The 16,877-nt window shown below is 39.5% G+C and overlaps 1 protein-coding gene across 1 annotated transcript in view; it reads right to left on the bottom strand.

Moving 5' to 3' along the window:
• The window catches only part of LOC106053454 (uncharacterized), a 28,482-nt gene extending 19,986 nt beyond the window's left edge, over positions 1-8,496 (bottom strand). Inside the window, exons 1-2 of the mRNA XM_056045550.1 lie at positions 7,707-8,496; positions 7,003-7,551 (exon numbers count right to left, since the gene is read on the bottom strand). Of these exons, the coding sequence (XP_055901525.1) occupies positions 7,003-7,551; positions 7,707-8,496 (1,339 nt within the window). The remainder of the gene's footprint in view (positions 1-7,002; positions 7,552-7,706) is intronic.
• Between the last annotated feature and the right edge of the window lie 8,381 nt (positions 8,497-16,877).

Here is a 16,877-nt window from a genome sequence, read left to right as displayed (position 1 = left end):
CGAAAATTTTCCATTGCATAAATAACTTAGCGACTAAAACTCACAATTTTGTACTTTGTATCCGTCTTCCGAATTTCTTTTTTTGTTCAGAGTTTTTTACTCTAGTTTTGCAACAAAAGGAAGTTATAAACATGCGTATTGAACAAAATTAATAACTTATTTATGCATTTTTTTAAAATATTATTTTTTAAGACCTTATTTTTCGGCGGCGACCCTCTAAATCTGTGGATTATATTTTCTTTTCAAAGAATACATTTGTTGTATTTGCTATGTACTTATTGCCCATAAATTTACATTATAATTTTTACAAGTAAAGACATTATTCAAAAGGTTCTTAAAAATTAGACTTTTGCGCTCGTCAAAACAGTCGCAAATATAAAGAGCGTTTAACCATCGCTCTCTGGGCGTCTTATTCTGACCAAATACAAGAAGATAATAGTATGATAAATACGTGTAATAAAGATATAATTACACTCTTGTATCTCGAATTTCACTCACAATTCAGTATTAGTCATTGCCCCCATGTTACCTTATTTTACTAAATTTGACCTGCCTTTTTAAATAGAATGAATAATGAGCTCTGTATGTAAGGAAAATGCATTTCTGGCAGTGAAGAATGCAAGAAGACTCCCCGCTGGGGAGATTGCAGCGCTCCCCCAGATCCCCTAGCTGACAAGGGAGGGGCCACCAACGTAACATTTTGTTTTTGTCAAAGCTTGAGAAACAGTGCTCAAGTTGTAATAGGACCACTTTTTCTCATTCTCTGTTTTATATATATATATAATATATAATTATGCCTTAGCTGACATAGAAGAAAGCATCTGGTTGCATGCGGCCTCAGAACAAGATAGCTGGAGGTCACTCAACAAAGGCCGCGGGATACACATTTGAGACCGAAAGAAAATCCGCTGCCCAGGACAGACACAGACGGCGAAAAAAAAATCTTAATCGACCACCTGCGGACAATGGTTATGCTTGTCCTGGATGTGGCAAAATATGTTGGTCACAGCTGAGTCTTCGCATCCACGGGAAATATATATATATATATATATATATATATATATATATATATATATATATATATATATATATATATATATATATATATATATACATAAAGTTAGGGTTTACTGGACATTAGGGTTAGGAATAAAATCGCCCTCCACTTAAAAGTTCTGGCTACCACTGACTGACTAACACATTCATTGATCTTGAGATATCAACCAAAAAGATATAATACAGATTGAATGGAGAAGCCGAAGAAAAGTCATATAAGCGCGTGTATGTATCAGGGGCGCATAATGGAGCGGGTGTTTCCAAATTATGTCAAAAGTCTATGTGGGAGAAATTACTTTGCGCCGGTTAAAGAAAACAAAATGGGTGTTCCAGAGAGCAAAGAGAGAGAGAGAGAGAGAGAGAGAGAAACAGAAAAGGAAATAAAGAGCGGGCCGTAAAAATTATTGTAAAAGATAAACTAATTTACTGGCTAAAAAAGTATGTGAGCTTGATCGTTAAAATGTGGTCCGTTTATTATAATAAAAAAAAAAAAAGAAAAGAAGGGGATGTTCCGGCCATAATTATCAATATAAAGCCGTGGAACTAATGAACGGGCGTTGCCGTTGTCTACTGCTAGTCTATCAATAAACTTTAAGAAACTTTCAATTTCATTAACAATTCAGTTTTAATTTTAAAAAAAGGCTGACTACTCCACGTTTTTTTTTTGTCTTTCTCTTAATAACTAATGAATGTTAGATTAAAAAACAATGGAACATCTTTTACCCTTTGCACCCGAGAAAGAATCCTGGTTAAGCGTGTATAAATCTTCAAGACATGGCCTAAAATTGTACCAATGTGCCCAAAACTCAAACTCTAGACCTTTAGATCCAGACTAAGAAGACATACGCACAATTTTCCTGAAAATGAAATTTATTAAACTCTTAAATCAATTAGGTCTTACATTAGGAAATTCCCGAAATCGATAGTCTTTAAAATACGCGGTAGTCCTTTCAAAACCGATGATGACTCGAGCTAGATCTCTATTTAGACAAATTTACATTTTTTTATACTTTAAAAAAAAATATAACGGTCAAACTAGAGTTTTCCCCATGTCTCCGACGAGATAGAAATTCTTTTCTTAGCGATATACATCAACTGTTAAATCTCCAGGTAAATCGTTAGAGTCGTTTTTAAAATAAGCGTTCTAGGTTCCTGGTTCCAGTTTCCATGAAGTTCTGACTTGAAAAGATGTATGTTATAAAAAGGGTGTTTTTATTGCTATATTTTAATGACAATATTTATTTTACGCATGACTGGTCATCACATTTATTTGCACTAGAAAGAGTTTATCCCGATTTAAAAGAATATCGGTTTACAATGGTACCATGCAAACGTTAAATTGCATATCTTAGAATTAATTTCTTGGGTAATATTGTAGGTGAGGAAGATACATATATAGAACCCAATCCTATACTCTTAAGAGAGCAATTCTTGTATTTATATATACTAGCCATATGCTACCCGCGGATTCTAATTTGCGTATCACTGTCGATATAGTCACTGAGTGTGTTTTGGAAACAATTAAACGAAATAATGTTATAAGTAAAGCGAATGCCTGAATGTAAAAATAGTATGAATGGAGCTATTAAAAAAAGACAAAATAGCTAATCGACCTAAATCATTTTTTATTTATATAAAACATTTGCTTATAGGCCTACATATATTAATGAAGGAATTAACGAAACGGTTGTTAGGTGTACGCTACTCATGAATGGAACTATTAAAATGTATGTCAACACGGCTTCGCAGCTATAGCGAACGAATGTATAAAAAATGCTTTAGAAAAACACATTTCAATGTTAATTTGATTAAAATTTGAAATGGATGGACTATAATTAGTATGTTCACGTGTTTAAGTATAAAAATATCTTTGCGAAGAGAAGTTCTATCATCTTAGAGTTGAATCAGACATAGGAATAGAGAGATGTGTAAAATTTCGGTCTTGTCGAATGAAAGAATGTACGTCAGGACTTCTAAATTCGCCGAAATAAGAAATTAATTTATGTAGGCCTAAAAATGCTTTTGAAAGAAAAATTTGAAGCTTAATATATTTAAATAATGAAATCAATAGATCATATTTTATAATTTTCATGTGTCAGAAGTAAAAATCTATCTGTGCAAAGTATAGTTCTTAAAATTAGATCTAGATCCTTCCGATCGTCTCCCATGTAAACATGGCCTAGATCTATGAATGAAATAGTAATACGTTCATAGAATGGGGCTTTTTTTATGAGGATCTTAAGTTTGTTTTATGGCTACTAAAGTTAGTACCCAAGGAACATTTATGCCAAGTTTAATCGAGATTGGTGATTGTTTTCTATTCGGAACATACATACATACATACTTACTTTCTGCTTCATACTATAGATAGTACCAGTAACGAGTCTCACTCGTTGAATATTTTGCTGAGGAAAGATATTTACTTATTTTGAAAACCTTTTTTTTTTAATGACAAAAAAAGAGCTATAGAGTAAAGACTCCCAATCCAAAGACTTAACAAGATTACAAAGAGAGGCGGTCCCAGTCGGATCTCTATAGGATCCACCTATTTGCAAGGAATATTCAAGACGTGATTTTGCTTTGATTGTCAAATTTATTATGTTTTAAAGACTCATTTGGCGTTGGATTAGAAAAATGTTTTTTTCTGTAAAAAATTTTACATGTTTCGGATTTTCCTTCTAAGTTAAAGATAATATAAATCATAAATATAAATCAAACCTCCCTCTGAACGACAGGGATGGCAGCGAGTAGCTATGAACCTGAGACTGTTGAAATAATCCAGGCCATTTCGCTAAGCCATTGCTGTTAACTTAATAAAAGACTAATAGCCAATTATTGATAAAAAGATATATTACACATTTTCGGAATAGTAACTACCGAATATGTACAATATGTCAGACGAGCGACTTAAGCATTGTTTTGTAATTTTAAAAAATTATAAAAATTATAAAAGAACAGGTTTCGACCTTGTACTTGGACAACGTCTGCTCGATTTCCCAGCGCAGTTACCAAAAAAAGCTATAGGCATTTTCATTTAAATGGAACTAGGATAAGGTTGTAGATCTACCTAAACTAAACTTTTGATATATATATATATATCCTAGATCTAAGATCTAAATTTCGATGTAATTTAGATAAAAGCATCGTATATCACTCGAACACAGCTACCATCTCTTGAAGAGCTTTTTCATGAAAGATGCCTTTCCAAAACACTCACGATTCTTAAAGATAACCTGCACCCATTTAACTACTATTACATAAGATCTGAACGAAGTGGTCGTCTCCTTTCCATTAGAACTAAAACAGAAAGATTTAAAAACTCCTTCATCCCACTGTCGGTCAGAGTGTTACAAGATCATCTTTCATCATCGAGAAGTTCATAGAAGTCTAATTCATGAAGCGCTGGCTGTTAGTGTGTATGTGTTTCCTGTGTGAATGTTGTTCGTATTTGCATCTATAATGTTATTGTTACAGTAGTTACGCTGAAGTTGTCAATTGTTGTCAAACTGAATTTCCATTTGATTGGATCAATAAAAATTACCTTATCTTATGAAATTTAGATTAGATTTACGTAAAATAATAAAGCCTAGATCCTCTATCAATAAACTGAAAGCAACATTAACTTTAAAAATAGTAGATAAGTTTTAATATTTTATAACATTGCAATATAGATCTAGACATATGGAAATCAAAATCTACACTTTAATTGAAACTCTAGATCTTGATCAAGTTTATATTATTCTTAACTAGACCTAGAAATTCTAGATCTAGAATCTAGAATGATTTTAATTAGAATATAAATCTAGATTTATTGTAAAAAAAAATCTAGATCTAGTCATTCTAGAGTTAAAAATTTAGATTTAATGTAAAACAATCTAGATCTAGTGGAAAAAATCTAGATCTAGTGGAAAAAAATCTAGATTAGAAAAAATCCTTTAGCCTACGTCACACGGCCTAGTTAGACTGAAATTTTTTTTTATCTATATAAGAACGTTAGAGAGGTTTAATAAACAGTGCACCGAGTTCTTATTAACATTTCATTCTATATGACGTCAAAGGAAAAAAAACATGACGTCACACGGCCTATTTTATAGTTAGACTAAAAATGTCTTTATTAACACGAGAGAACTAACGAGGGTACATAGATATGGAGGAAACTGAGTTCTTATAGTATTTCATTTATATTGTAATAACTGAAGGGAGGCAAACTCAACGAGACATAGATATTTATTTACACGAGATCATCATCATCATTGGCCTCCTTCAGTCGTAGAATGACTATGGTTCATCTCAGAGCACACTTCCTCGTGTGGCTGTGGAGCCCTATTTTGGAGAGACACTCCCGTCCACAGATAGCGCAGGTTAAGGTGGCTTTTGCTTCGGTGGTAGAGGAGCTGGCCATTTTTCGGATTGTGCGTTTTTCTTCCTGAGCTGAGACCCATGTACTTTCACTGTCCATAGCTTTCTTGGTCTCTCTCCATCTGTTGCGGTCTAGAACTATGTCTTCACAATTATCAGTATTGATGTTCACTGATTTGAGGTTACGTTTTATTACATCTGTGTAAAGGAGGTGGGGGCGACCAGTTTTTCCTGTGCCAGTCGCGAGTTGACCATAGAGGATGACTTTCGGGATGCGCTTGTCCTCCATCCGACGAACATCCGGCGAACATGTCCAAGCCAGCACAAACGGCGTTGTCTGAGGGCTGTAAAGATGCTGGGGCTACCTGATCGCGCAAGGATCTCAGTATTGCACACTTTTTCTTTCCATGTGACATTCAAGATCCTAAGGAGACATCTCAAATGGAATGAGTTCAGTTTTCTCTCTTGCTTTGCGTAGGTGGTCCATGATTCACTGCCATACAGTAGTGTACTCATAACGCATGCCCTGAAGACGTCCATTTTGGTCACCGTAGTTAGCTTATGGTTTTCCCAAACTCTTGGTCTGCGTCTAGCAAATGTCGAGGCAGCCTTCCCTATGCATTTTTTCATCTCCTCTTCTAGAGACAGGTCATCTGTAATTGTGGATCCCAGATAGCAGAATTCGTTTACGCGTCCAGCTTGTTATCGTCTATGAGGATGAAGGATTGTGCTGTAGCAGGTGGTCCCATAACATTTGTTTTCTTCGTGCTAATAGTCAAGCCATATTCTTTACAGGCCTGAGAGAAGCGGGACATAAGTGACTGAAGTTTCTCTTGTGTGTGTGCCACTATCGCTGCATCATCCGCGAATAGCATATCTCTTACTCTGATTTTAGTTTTGGCCCTCAGTCTGGCAATATTTAGTAGTTTGCCATCAAATCTGGAATGGAGATAGATGCCTTCAGTGGATTTGTCAAACACGTTGTGGGTTAGCAGTGAAAATAATATTCCAAAGAGGGTTGGGGCCAGGACACATCCTTGTTTAACACCGCTGTTTATACTGAAACTTTCAGAGCTGGCACCATTGAATTGCACTGTATCCATCATATTTTGGTGGAAAGATATGATTACATTTAGTAGCTTGGGTGGAAAGCCTATTATCTGTAAAATTTTAAAGAGGCCATCTCTGCTAACTAGATCGAAGGCCTTTGTCAGGTCAATAAGCGCAATGTAAAAAGGCATCCTTTGTTCTCTGCACTTTTCCTGGAGTTGGCGGATGGAGAAAATCATGTCAATCGTGGATCTCCATGAGCGAAAGCCGCATTGTGATTCTGGATAGACCCGATCAGCGTGTTTTTGTAGCCTGGGAAGTATCACTCGAGCAAGACTTTGCCTACAATACTTAGGAGGGAGATTCCCATGTAATTGTTGCAGTCGCTTCTGTCACCTTTGTTCTTATACAATGTAAAGATTTTAAAATCCCGCAGGTCTTGTGGCACAACACCTTCTTGCCAACATTTGCAAAGCAGTTCGTGTAGAGGTTGGATTAGAGTAGTTTTGCATTGTTTTAGAATATCTGGAGGGATACCATCGCATCCGGGTGCTTTGCGGGCAGCAATGTTGTCTATGGCTTTGTTGAGCTCTGACAGGGTGGGTGTTTCGTCTAGCTCGTTCATTGTGGGTAATTGTATGATGGCCTTAAGGGCTGAGTAAGAGACTGAGCTTGTTGTGGCGTAGAGCTCAGAGTAATGCTCAACCCATCTGTGCATTTGTTGGCCCTTGTCTGTGATAATTTCCCCAGTTGTTGATTTCAGAGGTGCTGTCTTGTTTTGGGAGGGTCCGAGAGCCTTTTTGATTCCTTCGTACATCCCTCTTATGTTGCCCACTTGGGCTGCGAGCTGAATATTCTCACTGAGCTCTACCCAGTATTCATTGGCACAGATCCTTGCTGTCCTCTGTGCATTGGCTCTAGCTTCTTTCAGGTTTAGCAGGTTGCGTTGGGTAGGTTTTGCCTTGTAAGTAGCGAGTGCATCTCTCTTTGCTTTGATGACAGGTGCTAAAATAACTGCTTTAGAGTCGAACCAATCATTTTGTTTTGTAATTTTTCTTCCAAAGATTTCCAGGGAAGTATGGTGGACTTGAGGTGTATTTTTAGAGATATTTTATAATCGCGTTCAAAAGATTCCGCAAACTGTATCTGGAGATCAGGGTTACACATCTTGCTTACATCCGATTGGAGTCTTCCAATCTGCTTGGTATGGTGGATTTTTTTGGGGAGAAGATTGATCATACAACATACCAAGGAGTGATCTGTGTCGCAGTCTGCACTGTGGTAGGACCTGGTAAGCTTGACAAATTTTAAGCACTTTTGTCTTACCATGATTAGGTCTAGTTGGTGCCAGTGTTTGGAGCGAGGGTGCCGCCCAGATACTCTGTGCTGCGGTTTAGTCTTGAAATAGGTATTAGTGACGCAGAGGGAGTGTAGTGAGCAAACCTCGAGGAGCCTTTGTCCATTTTCATTTACTTTTCCGACACCAAAACGCCCAATACAGCTGTCCCATGAAGAGTTGTCAGATCCAACGAGTGCGTTGAGGTCGCCGAGGATGATAACCTGTTCCGTAGTTGGGATCTCGCTAAGAGCAGACGAAAGGTTGTCATAAAACATATCTTTGGCCTCTGGTGTGGAGCTCAGAGTAGGAGCGTAGACATATATCAAAGTCACATATCCAATAGATGTTTTAAGGCGTAGTGATAGGAGTCTTTCTGAACCATTGCACTTCAGCTCTACTGTGTTCAGCAGTGTGTTCTTAACTGCAAAACCAACGCCATGTTCCCTTACTTCACTTTCGGTTTTGCCTTGCCAGAAGAAGGAGTAGTCTTTTTCTTTGATTGAACCAGAGTCAGCTAAACGAGTTTCCTGAAGGGCGACAATGTCTACTTTGAGCCTGGACAGTTCATCGTTTATTATTGCAGATTTTCTGACATCTTCTATGTCTGGTAGGTTTTCATTAAGTCCAGTTTGTAGAGTACGCACATTCCATGTGCCCAGTTTAAGAGTGGAGCTCCTATTTTTTTTCTTCATTTCGACTGGTACATTGGCTTTGTGCCTGCTTTTCAGATTTTGTCCTATCCTCGTGCACCCAAACGAGGAAGACAGGCATGACGGGACAGCACCTTAATGGCTGGGGGCTGCCCAGCTTGAGGCGGGTGGTAACTGTCCATTGGAATCCTAGGATCCCTCCCACCGACGGAAGTGGCCCCTGGCGCCCTGCTCTACGTCAATTGAACATCTGAGCTTATAACCGGTGACTGCCACTTCCCGTGTTTGGCCGACGCCAAAGGCGAAGCTGGAGTGTCCTCTCCAGTTTTTTGGAATTGGGGCTTTGAATAAGTGAGATGAAAGCCTGGGTATTGTTTATGGTCGGAACGATGTCGCCCACACAGCAGTTCCCCCTCTCCGCGCAGCTGATGAGACTAAAGGAATGGAGTATCCAATACAGTTTGGGATCAGTAGCGCCGCAGGATCTGCAAGGCTGTAGCACGGTGTGCCACAGTCTGCCTAAGGGTCACCAGCTCCTGATTTTTCCTCAGGGTTGTCTCCGGAAGCCTTTCCCGTGTTTGGGTATAGCCGCAGGGCAGCGGAGGTTTGGATTCAGAGTTTTCCTTGTCCTAGATGGGTAGCCAACTAAGGCTAACGAGCCCCTCCTGCCCGAAGCTTACTGGTTTAGGCGCCAGTTGCTCGCCTTTGCCCCTTCTCCTGTCTGTGGTAACGATTCCGCCAGGCTCAGTAACTGAGCCACACGTGAAGGCCAGGAGTTGGACTGGTTGTCAGAGGCTATTTGAGACGCATGCCATTGGAAGCACTTTATAGGTAATGATGGGCTTAAGACCATTACCACTTCCGGCGTTAACAACATTGCGGAACAGGACATCACAGGTACACAAAAAAACATCTATCTTAGGCACAATCTCTCCATATTGGCTCTCTACTTGGGCGGAAATCATTTGTCTCCTAATGTCAACATCCATTTCTAGTCTGGTTACTAGAAGTGCTCACCTCTGCACTAGCCTGGATGGCGGTGCGCATGGCGGAGTCATAACATTGCCCCCGTCTTAGCACTTTTCGTCCCGAAAATAAACACTGCAGATGAGGTTTGACAGTTCAGGTGGATGTCGATCAGTGGGAGCCACGGGCGGCAGGGAGCATGTTCCCCATGAAGCCATTCGCACTGTTTTCCTCCAATGCCGCTTTCTCTTTATCCAGTTGACCAGGCTGTTGTTGCGATGATGACGTGGCCATTTGACACACAAAGAGATAGTGTCGAGCACTGTTTTCTTCAGCACAGCCATTGATTGGACACGCTGTCTCAGCAGACCTTCCCGACAGACGCCTCTCAAGGGAGTTGCAGGTTCACATGCAGCCACGTTGCAAACAAAGTCCAATGCACCACAGTCATCCTCAGCTAACAGTCTTACGTCCGAAAGATAGGTCTCTTCAGGTTCAAGTGGAAAATGTATTCCTCTTGAAAGCTCAGATTTAGAGTGGTTAGATTGACATTCATCAATGCCAATGTCGATGATGATGGTAGAAGTACACATGCCTTGTTGGTGGTTTTCTTGGCATCTAAATTCTATGTGTGATGCGCCGCACGTACAGTTCATGCTAAACTTCTGGATGCAGTTGTCAAGCTTCGAATTTTCCTTGTGAGCACGGGCAGATAGGCAGAGGTCTTTAAGGTCCATAGCAACAGGCTTGAACGCAGACCCAACGTTGTCTTGATCTGTCCAGCTCATTTAGGTACTGGTAACAGATACAACAGGAACAAACGCTTCAGGCACATAACATACTTCAGTTAAGGTACTGGTAACAGGTACAATAGGAACAAACGCTTCAGGCACGTAACAGACTTCAGTTTCTTCATTTGTCTCTTTCCCTTCGATTCGGCACATCTCGTTGAGATCGTTAAAGCAATCGTTGTCACGTTTCTCGTTTTAAAAGTCACAACCACAAGACTTGCCCACAACGCAGACACAGACGGCGCTCCAATCCCCAGCGTCTCCGTCACCACTGTTTGTACAGCCACAGTCTTGACCACGCAACGTCTTTACCAACGAGTCTACAGGCAACTGCTCCTTTACCAACGAGTCTACTCCTTCTTTCACTTGAGACACCATTTTATCTACCTTGTTCCCCATACTGTTTATTTGTTCACACATTGCATCAATAACTTCATGTATCTTGCCAATGAGCTCATAAATCTATGGTTTAATTTCAAATAAGTAGGTATCTGGATCTTCCTCTTCATCTATCAAGGCTTGCCGGAGACGAGCTGTAAGCACCTCCTTGGTATCACCAATTATCTCATATCGGTAACGAAGTTCCTTCTTAAGCTCTTTAACATAGAGTTGGTCTAATTGTTTCAAAGCTGCCATTGTAAACCCTACCGCCTCTCGTTGAGTCGCCTATAATCCCACAGTTGGTCTAATTGTTTCAAAGCTGCCATTGTAAACCCTACCGCCTCTCGTTGAGTCGCCTATAATCCCACTTCTGACACCAATTGTAATAACTGAAGGGAGGCAAACTCAACGAGACATAGATGTTTATTTACACGACATCACAGGTACACAAAACAACATCTATCTTAGGCACAAATTGGCTCTCTACTTAGGCGGAAATCATTTGTCTCCTAATGTCAACATCCTTTTCTAGTCTGGTTACTAGAAGTGCGCACCTCTGCACTGGTAAGGGGATTTAAATTCAAAAACCATTGGCTGTGCTGGGGCAATCGATGGTTTAGTATTAAATCTCACCTAAAATAAACAAAATCAAAGGAAAAAATCAGTCACTAAATTTGGGGGGGGGTGAACCCCATATATATATATATATATATATTAGACATATATTACCCGCGGCCCGCGGGTTTTTTGTTTGCGTATAACTGAGAATGAGTCACTGAGAGTGGTTTGTAAACAATTAAACGAAATAATAATATTATAAGTAAAGCGAATGCGTAAATGTAAAAATAGTGTGAATTGTGCTGTCAAAATAACTAATCGACTTAAATCTATTTTTTTCAAATAAAACCATTTGCTTGTAGGCCTACATATATTTGATTAAAATTTTAAATTAATAGACTTTATTTTGTATGTTCACGTGTTAAAGAATAAAGTAGTTCTTGAGTTAGACATAGATCCAGATCTAGAGTAATCTACAGTTAAATATTGGCTTGGATAGAGTTCATTTTGCACGTGTGCATGCCCGACCTTTTTAATTAGATGTACGCGGATGAATGAAACTATTAGAATATATCTTAACACGGCTTTGCAGCTTTAGGGCGAACGAATGCATGAAAAATGCTTTAGAAAAAACAAATTTGAATGTTAATTTGATTAAAATATAAATATGAAATGAATAGACTATAATTAGTATGTCCATGTATTAAATTATAAAATTATCTTTGCGAAGAGAAGTTATAACATCTTAAAGTTGAATTAGAGTTTTAGGCCTAGGAATAAAAAGGTGTGTAACATTACGGTATTGTCTAATGAAAGAATGCTCATCAGAAATTCTACATTCTCAGATATAAGGAACGAATTTATGTAAAAAAAGACTTTTGAAACACAAATTTGAAGGTTAATTTTATTAAATAATGAAATCAATGGACTATATTTTGTATTTTCATGTGTTAAAGTAAAAAACTATCTGCACAAAGTGTAGTTCTTAAAATTAGATCTAGATCCTTTCGATCTTTTCTCATGTAAACATGGCCTAGATCGATGAAGTTATAATGCTTTCATAGAGTTGGTCATAGAGTTGGTCAACTTTTTTTGAGGGTCTTAAGTTTGTTTAAAGGCTACAATACATACGCTATGGTACTACGGTTGGTACCCAAGAACATTTCTGCCAAGTTTTATCAAGATCGGTCAAACGGTTTTGATTTCTATACGGGGACATACATACATACATATATACATACATACATATATACATACATACATACATACATACATACATACATACATACATACATACATACATACATACATACATACATACATACATACATACATACATACATTCTCGTTCCGGGCTTGCACTGGGTTCAACAGTTCAGGACTGACTTCGCACACTGGGCTCGTTGTGTCGGACTCGATCACAGACCAAGATCAAGACGCCAGTCGTCTCAACTGTACTTAACAGTACTCCGCACTGAACCGTCGTAATGCTCCGTACAGAACCACACCGTTGAACTGTGCTGTAGTCGACCGTGTTCTGAACCCTTGCCGTAAACCTTCTGTCGTGAACCTTGCTGTATTTAGCCCCTTTTCTTAATCGTCTTGACTGCGACACCTCCGCTCTTTATATAGGGTCCCTACTGGCCTTCTAGAACCGGACGGAACTTCGCTCGACGTTTCTAGCCTCGTCACATGACTACATCCCCCGTGACGCTTCTGAGCTCTGTTCACGACGTCGATCCTACTCGAACCTTCATGTTGACACTCGTCTCGGCTGACCGTCGTAGCTCGTCACGGTTGACCGCTCGTCTAGCGCTGGCCTGGGGCGATTTGCGTCGGCTGACTACACACACACCACTACCCCCATCTGTGCCACCACCAGGTTTATAACAATATGATTGCTCAAGTGTTTCCAACGTTTATGCAATGAAATTAAATATAATATAAATAAGAAGAGCAAACAGACACTCATTGACATTGATTTGTTTTCACAAAACCATCCGGAACAATCCATTATAGAAACTTAAAACTATAGAGATGTTTAGGAAGGAATATTAAAGGTTAGATCAGATTTTCAATTGCTTTTAGTGTTACTGTTTTTTTTTAATCTAAACGTGACGGACAGACCGACCAACAGACAATACGCACAAAAATAAGCGGCTTTTATCCTGATGGGGCACTAAAAAAAATAAATAAATAAAATCTGATTATTTAAAAATTTTTAAGGAATTAGTTTAGCACCATATCATGTCGCGGCGTTACGCTACTGCGCGAAAGTCGCTGCATAAAAAGTCCATTTTAAATAATGTGCGTGATATTTACGTACAAAGCGCATTCTTAGCCTTTGTAAACAAACATAAATGTATTCTTTTAATTTTAGCAGCTAGTGGACAAGAAAAAACACCTTTAACTAATATTTATTTTTGTTGTGAACTTTTCTCGTACATTTTATAAATATATTCGACTAAGTGATATTTATAAAATACACATACCCTTTTCAAGCCGCATCGCGTGGTGAAATAATATTTTTCATATCTCTTCTAATTTTCAAGATAAATGTGTTATAGACGGACAGAGAGACATTTTGCACAAACCTAATATCGGCTTTTTCCCCTTACGGGGGCCGCTAAAAACATTGTGTTAGTATTCTAAAGAAGGATTCATCAAATTAATTTTTGGACAAAAAAAGTCGGAGCAGGTAACGAATTCGCATACGCTACCGTTTCTTTTGTTTATTTATAAACCTTTAAAAAAAAGTTATGATCCAGTATTCACTCCTTAACGTGGTAGACCACTTCACATATGTAGGAAACATGGTTTTGAATGACGCATTGTTTTCAAGGTAAGTTGGTAAGCATCTGGACAGGGCCAGCAGTGCTTTTGGACGCCCACAGGAGTGAGTTGGCAAAATGAATCGCTCCGCCTGCATTAAAAAATCTGTCTACCAAGCAGTGGTTCTCTCAACCCCTCTATATGGATCTGAGACATGAGTACTATATAGAAAGCAACTAAGATCTCTTGAACTCTTTCACCAAAGATATTTTGGCTCCATCATGGAATTACGGTGGCAAGACTGCACTACAAACAGCGATGTTCTAGCAAACACCAGTTACGCTGGAGAATGTACAATCCCATATGGGGGGACGAACGTTTGCAAAGGCAGTCTTTATTGTCAGCTGAAAGGTGGTAGACGTAACAGAAATGTACCACAGAAAATCTTTAAAAACCAGCTTAGGCACCAACTTGCTTTAACTGACATAGAAGAGGACAACTAACTGCAGGCGGCTTTAGAACGAGATAGTTGGAGATTTCTTTTTACAAAGGCTGTAGGATAAAGAAAATCCAAGCGAGGGACAGTCGTAGACGGTGAAAAGAGAGATCGATGTGGCAAAATATGTGGGAAAATCGGTAAAGCCCTTCTCGAAAAAAAAAATATATACATACATACAAGGATTGCTCGCTTAAGAGTATAGGATATATTCTTAAGCGAGCAATTCTTGTATGTATGTATGCATGCATGTATGTATGTATGTATGTATGTATGTATGTATGTAGTACAGTAAAAAATCTAAATCTACCATCGGCATATAATGGTTGTGTTTTCGTTGGATGTGGCAAAGTCAGACTGATGCGCTTCCTGATCATGGCCACATTCTCATATGCTTGCGAGTCTTGGACGCTGACTGCAGAGCTAGAGGGGAGGACCCTAACGATGGCATTGAGGTACAGAAGGATTCTAGGTATCACATTTAAAAACAGCATCACAAACGAGGAGACTAGAGACAAGGCTACTAGAGAGATTGGATCCTACGATGACCTGCTAACTAGTGTAAACAAACGGAAACTAAAACTCTATAGCTATAGCCATATTACAAAGTCTTCGGATCTTCAAACAGGGAACAGTACCAGGAAGAAGAATAAGAGGCCGACAGAGACAGCAATGGGAAGACAACGTCAAAGAATGGACGGACCTGCCATTGAAAGGGGGACACGACAATTCGTTCATTGACATTTCCTTCACCCGACAAAAGACCTCATTCACCAATCGTAAACAAACAACATTTAGCCACGTGATTCTCTATCTCTTCTATAATAATTACGATCTAATTTTTTTATTACACAATGGCTATCACGTGACAGTTTTTTTTTCGTTGTTTTATCAATATTATGACGTGTTGTTTGCTTACGACTGGTGAATGAGGTCCATTCGTTCACCCGACATTTCATTCACACGACTATTCGCTCACCGACAACTTGCTAACAGACAACTTGTTCACCGACAGTTAGTTCACGACAAATTGTTCACACAACAAATCGCTCACTGTCAATTCGTTAACCGACAAATTGTTCACAGAAGAATCGTTCACTGGATAGTAACATATTGTTAATATTGTAACAATTTAAGTGAGGCAACTCAACGAGACATAGATGTTTATTTACACGACATCACAGGTACACAAAAGCAACATCTTTCTCAGCACAGTCTTTGCACTTCGCCTCTCAACTTGGGCGTAAATCGTTATTTTTTTCTTCCTAATCTTGACATCCTTTTAGGTCTAGTCTATCCCTGTGCGCACCTTCTAGCACTAGCCTGGATGGCGGTGCGCATTGTAGAGTTATAACATTGCTCCCTTCTTAGAGCTTTTCGTCCCTAAAAGAAACAGTGCAGTGGAGGTTTGACAGTTCAGGTGGAGGTCAATCGGTGGGAACCACAGACGTTAGGGTGCCTGTTGCCCACGAAGCCATGACAGTTTTCCGCGGCCGTCGTTTTCTCTTCTTCCAGTTGGCCAGTCTATGCTTAAGACGATATCGTGGTCGTTGCTTCGACCTCATGAAGATAGTCGCTGATGCAAGCCAGCTGACAAAGGGGGAGTAAGTGGAGGTCAGGGTTGCCACTCACTTAACACAAATAGAGGTTGTGGCGACCACTGTAGTTCCCAGGGCCGTTGTTCTAAGACGCCAAGTCAGCAGATCTTTTCCATGAACGTCTCGTGACACAGTTGTAGGCCCACAGGTAGCCATGGTTTCCAACACATAGTATTTCTCAGCTTCCTCTGTAAGGTATGCCCATGAAACATCCTTGTAATGTTCATCCACCACTACATCAGGTTTCGCTGGAAATAATTCACAACCGTTCAAGTCACTCTCACTGATGTGGTCAGAAGTACAAATTTCTGTTAAGTTCAGATCTTGTTGCTGGGTTTCTTGGCATGGGCATTGTCCACGCATGGCGCGCATATACAGGTCTTGTCAATCGCCTGGATGCAGTTTCCAAGCATCGAGTTTTCTCTTATGCCGCTGCCAAAGTCAAATTCGTTGTTTCTGTCTCGGCCATGGAAGGGGCCCGTATTCGCAATTTCACCCGACGACATCCAAGGCAAGGAATCAGAAACGGTCTTGAGGCTTTCATGGTTCGAGTTCTCGTCAAAGGTACTGACAGATAAACAAAGGTCTTTAAGGTCCACAGCAGAAAGCTTGGACGCAGACCCAACGTTATCTTAATCTGTCCGGCTCATTGAGGTACTCGTTTCAGGTACACTAGGAACAAAAACTTCAGGCACATAACAGACTTCTCTTGTTTCTTCATTTGTCTTTCCTTTCGGTTCGGCACATCCCGTTGAGATCGTTAAAGCAATCGTTGTCACGTTTCTCGTCTTGAAAGTCACCCTCGCAAGACTTACCCACAACACAGTCACAGACGGCGCTACAATACCTAGCGCCTCCATC

Source organism: Biomphalaria glabrata, chromosome 11 (assembly GCF_947242115.1).
Source record: "Biomphalaria glabrata chromosome 11, xgBioGlab47.1, whole genome shotgun sequence".
Classification (NCBI taxonomy): domain Eukaryota; kingdom Metazoa; phylum Mollusca; class Gastropoda; family Planorbidae; genus Biomphalaria; species Biomphalaria glabrata.
The sequence above is the reverse complement of the archived record's forward strand: the minus strand, read 5'-3'. Positions and strand labels throughout refer to the sequence as shown.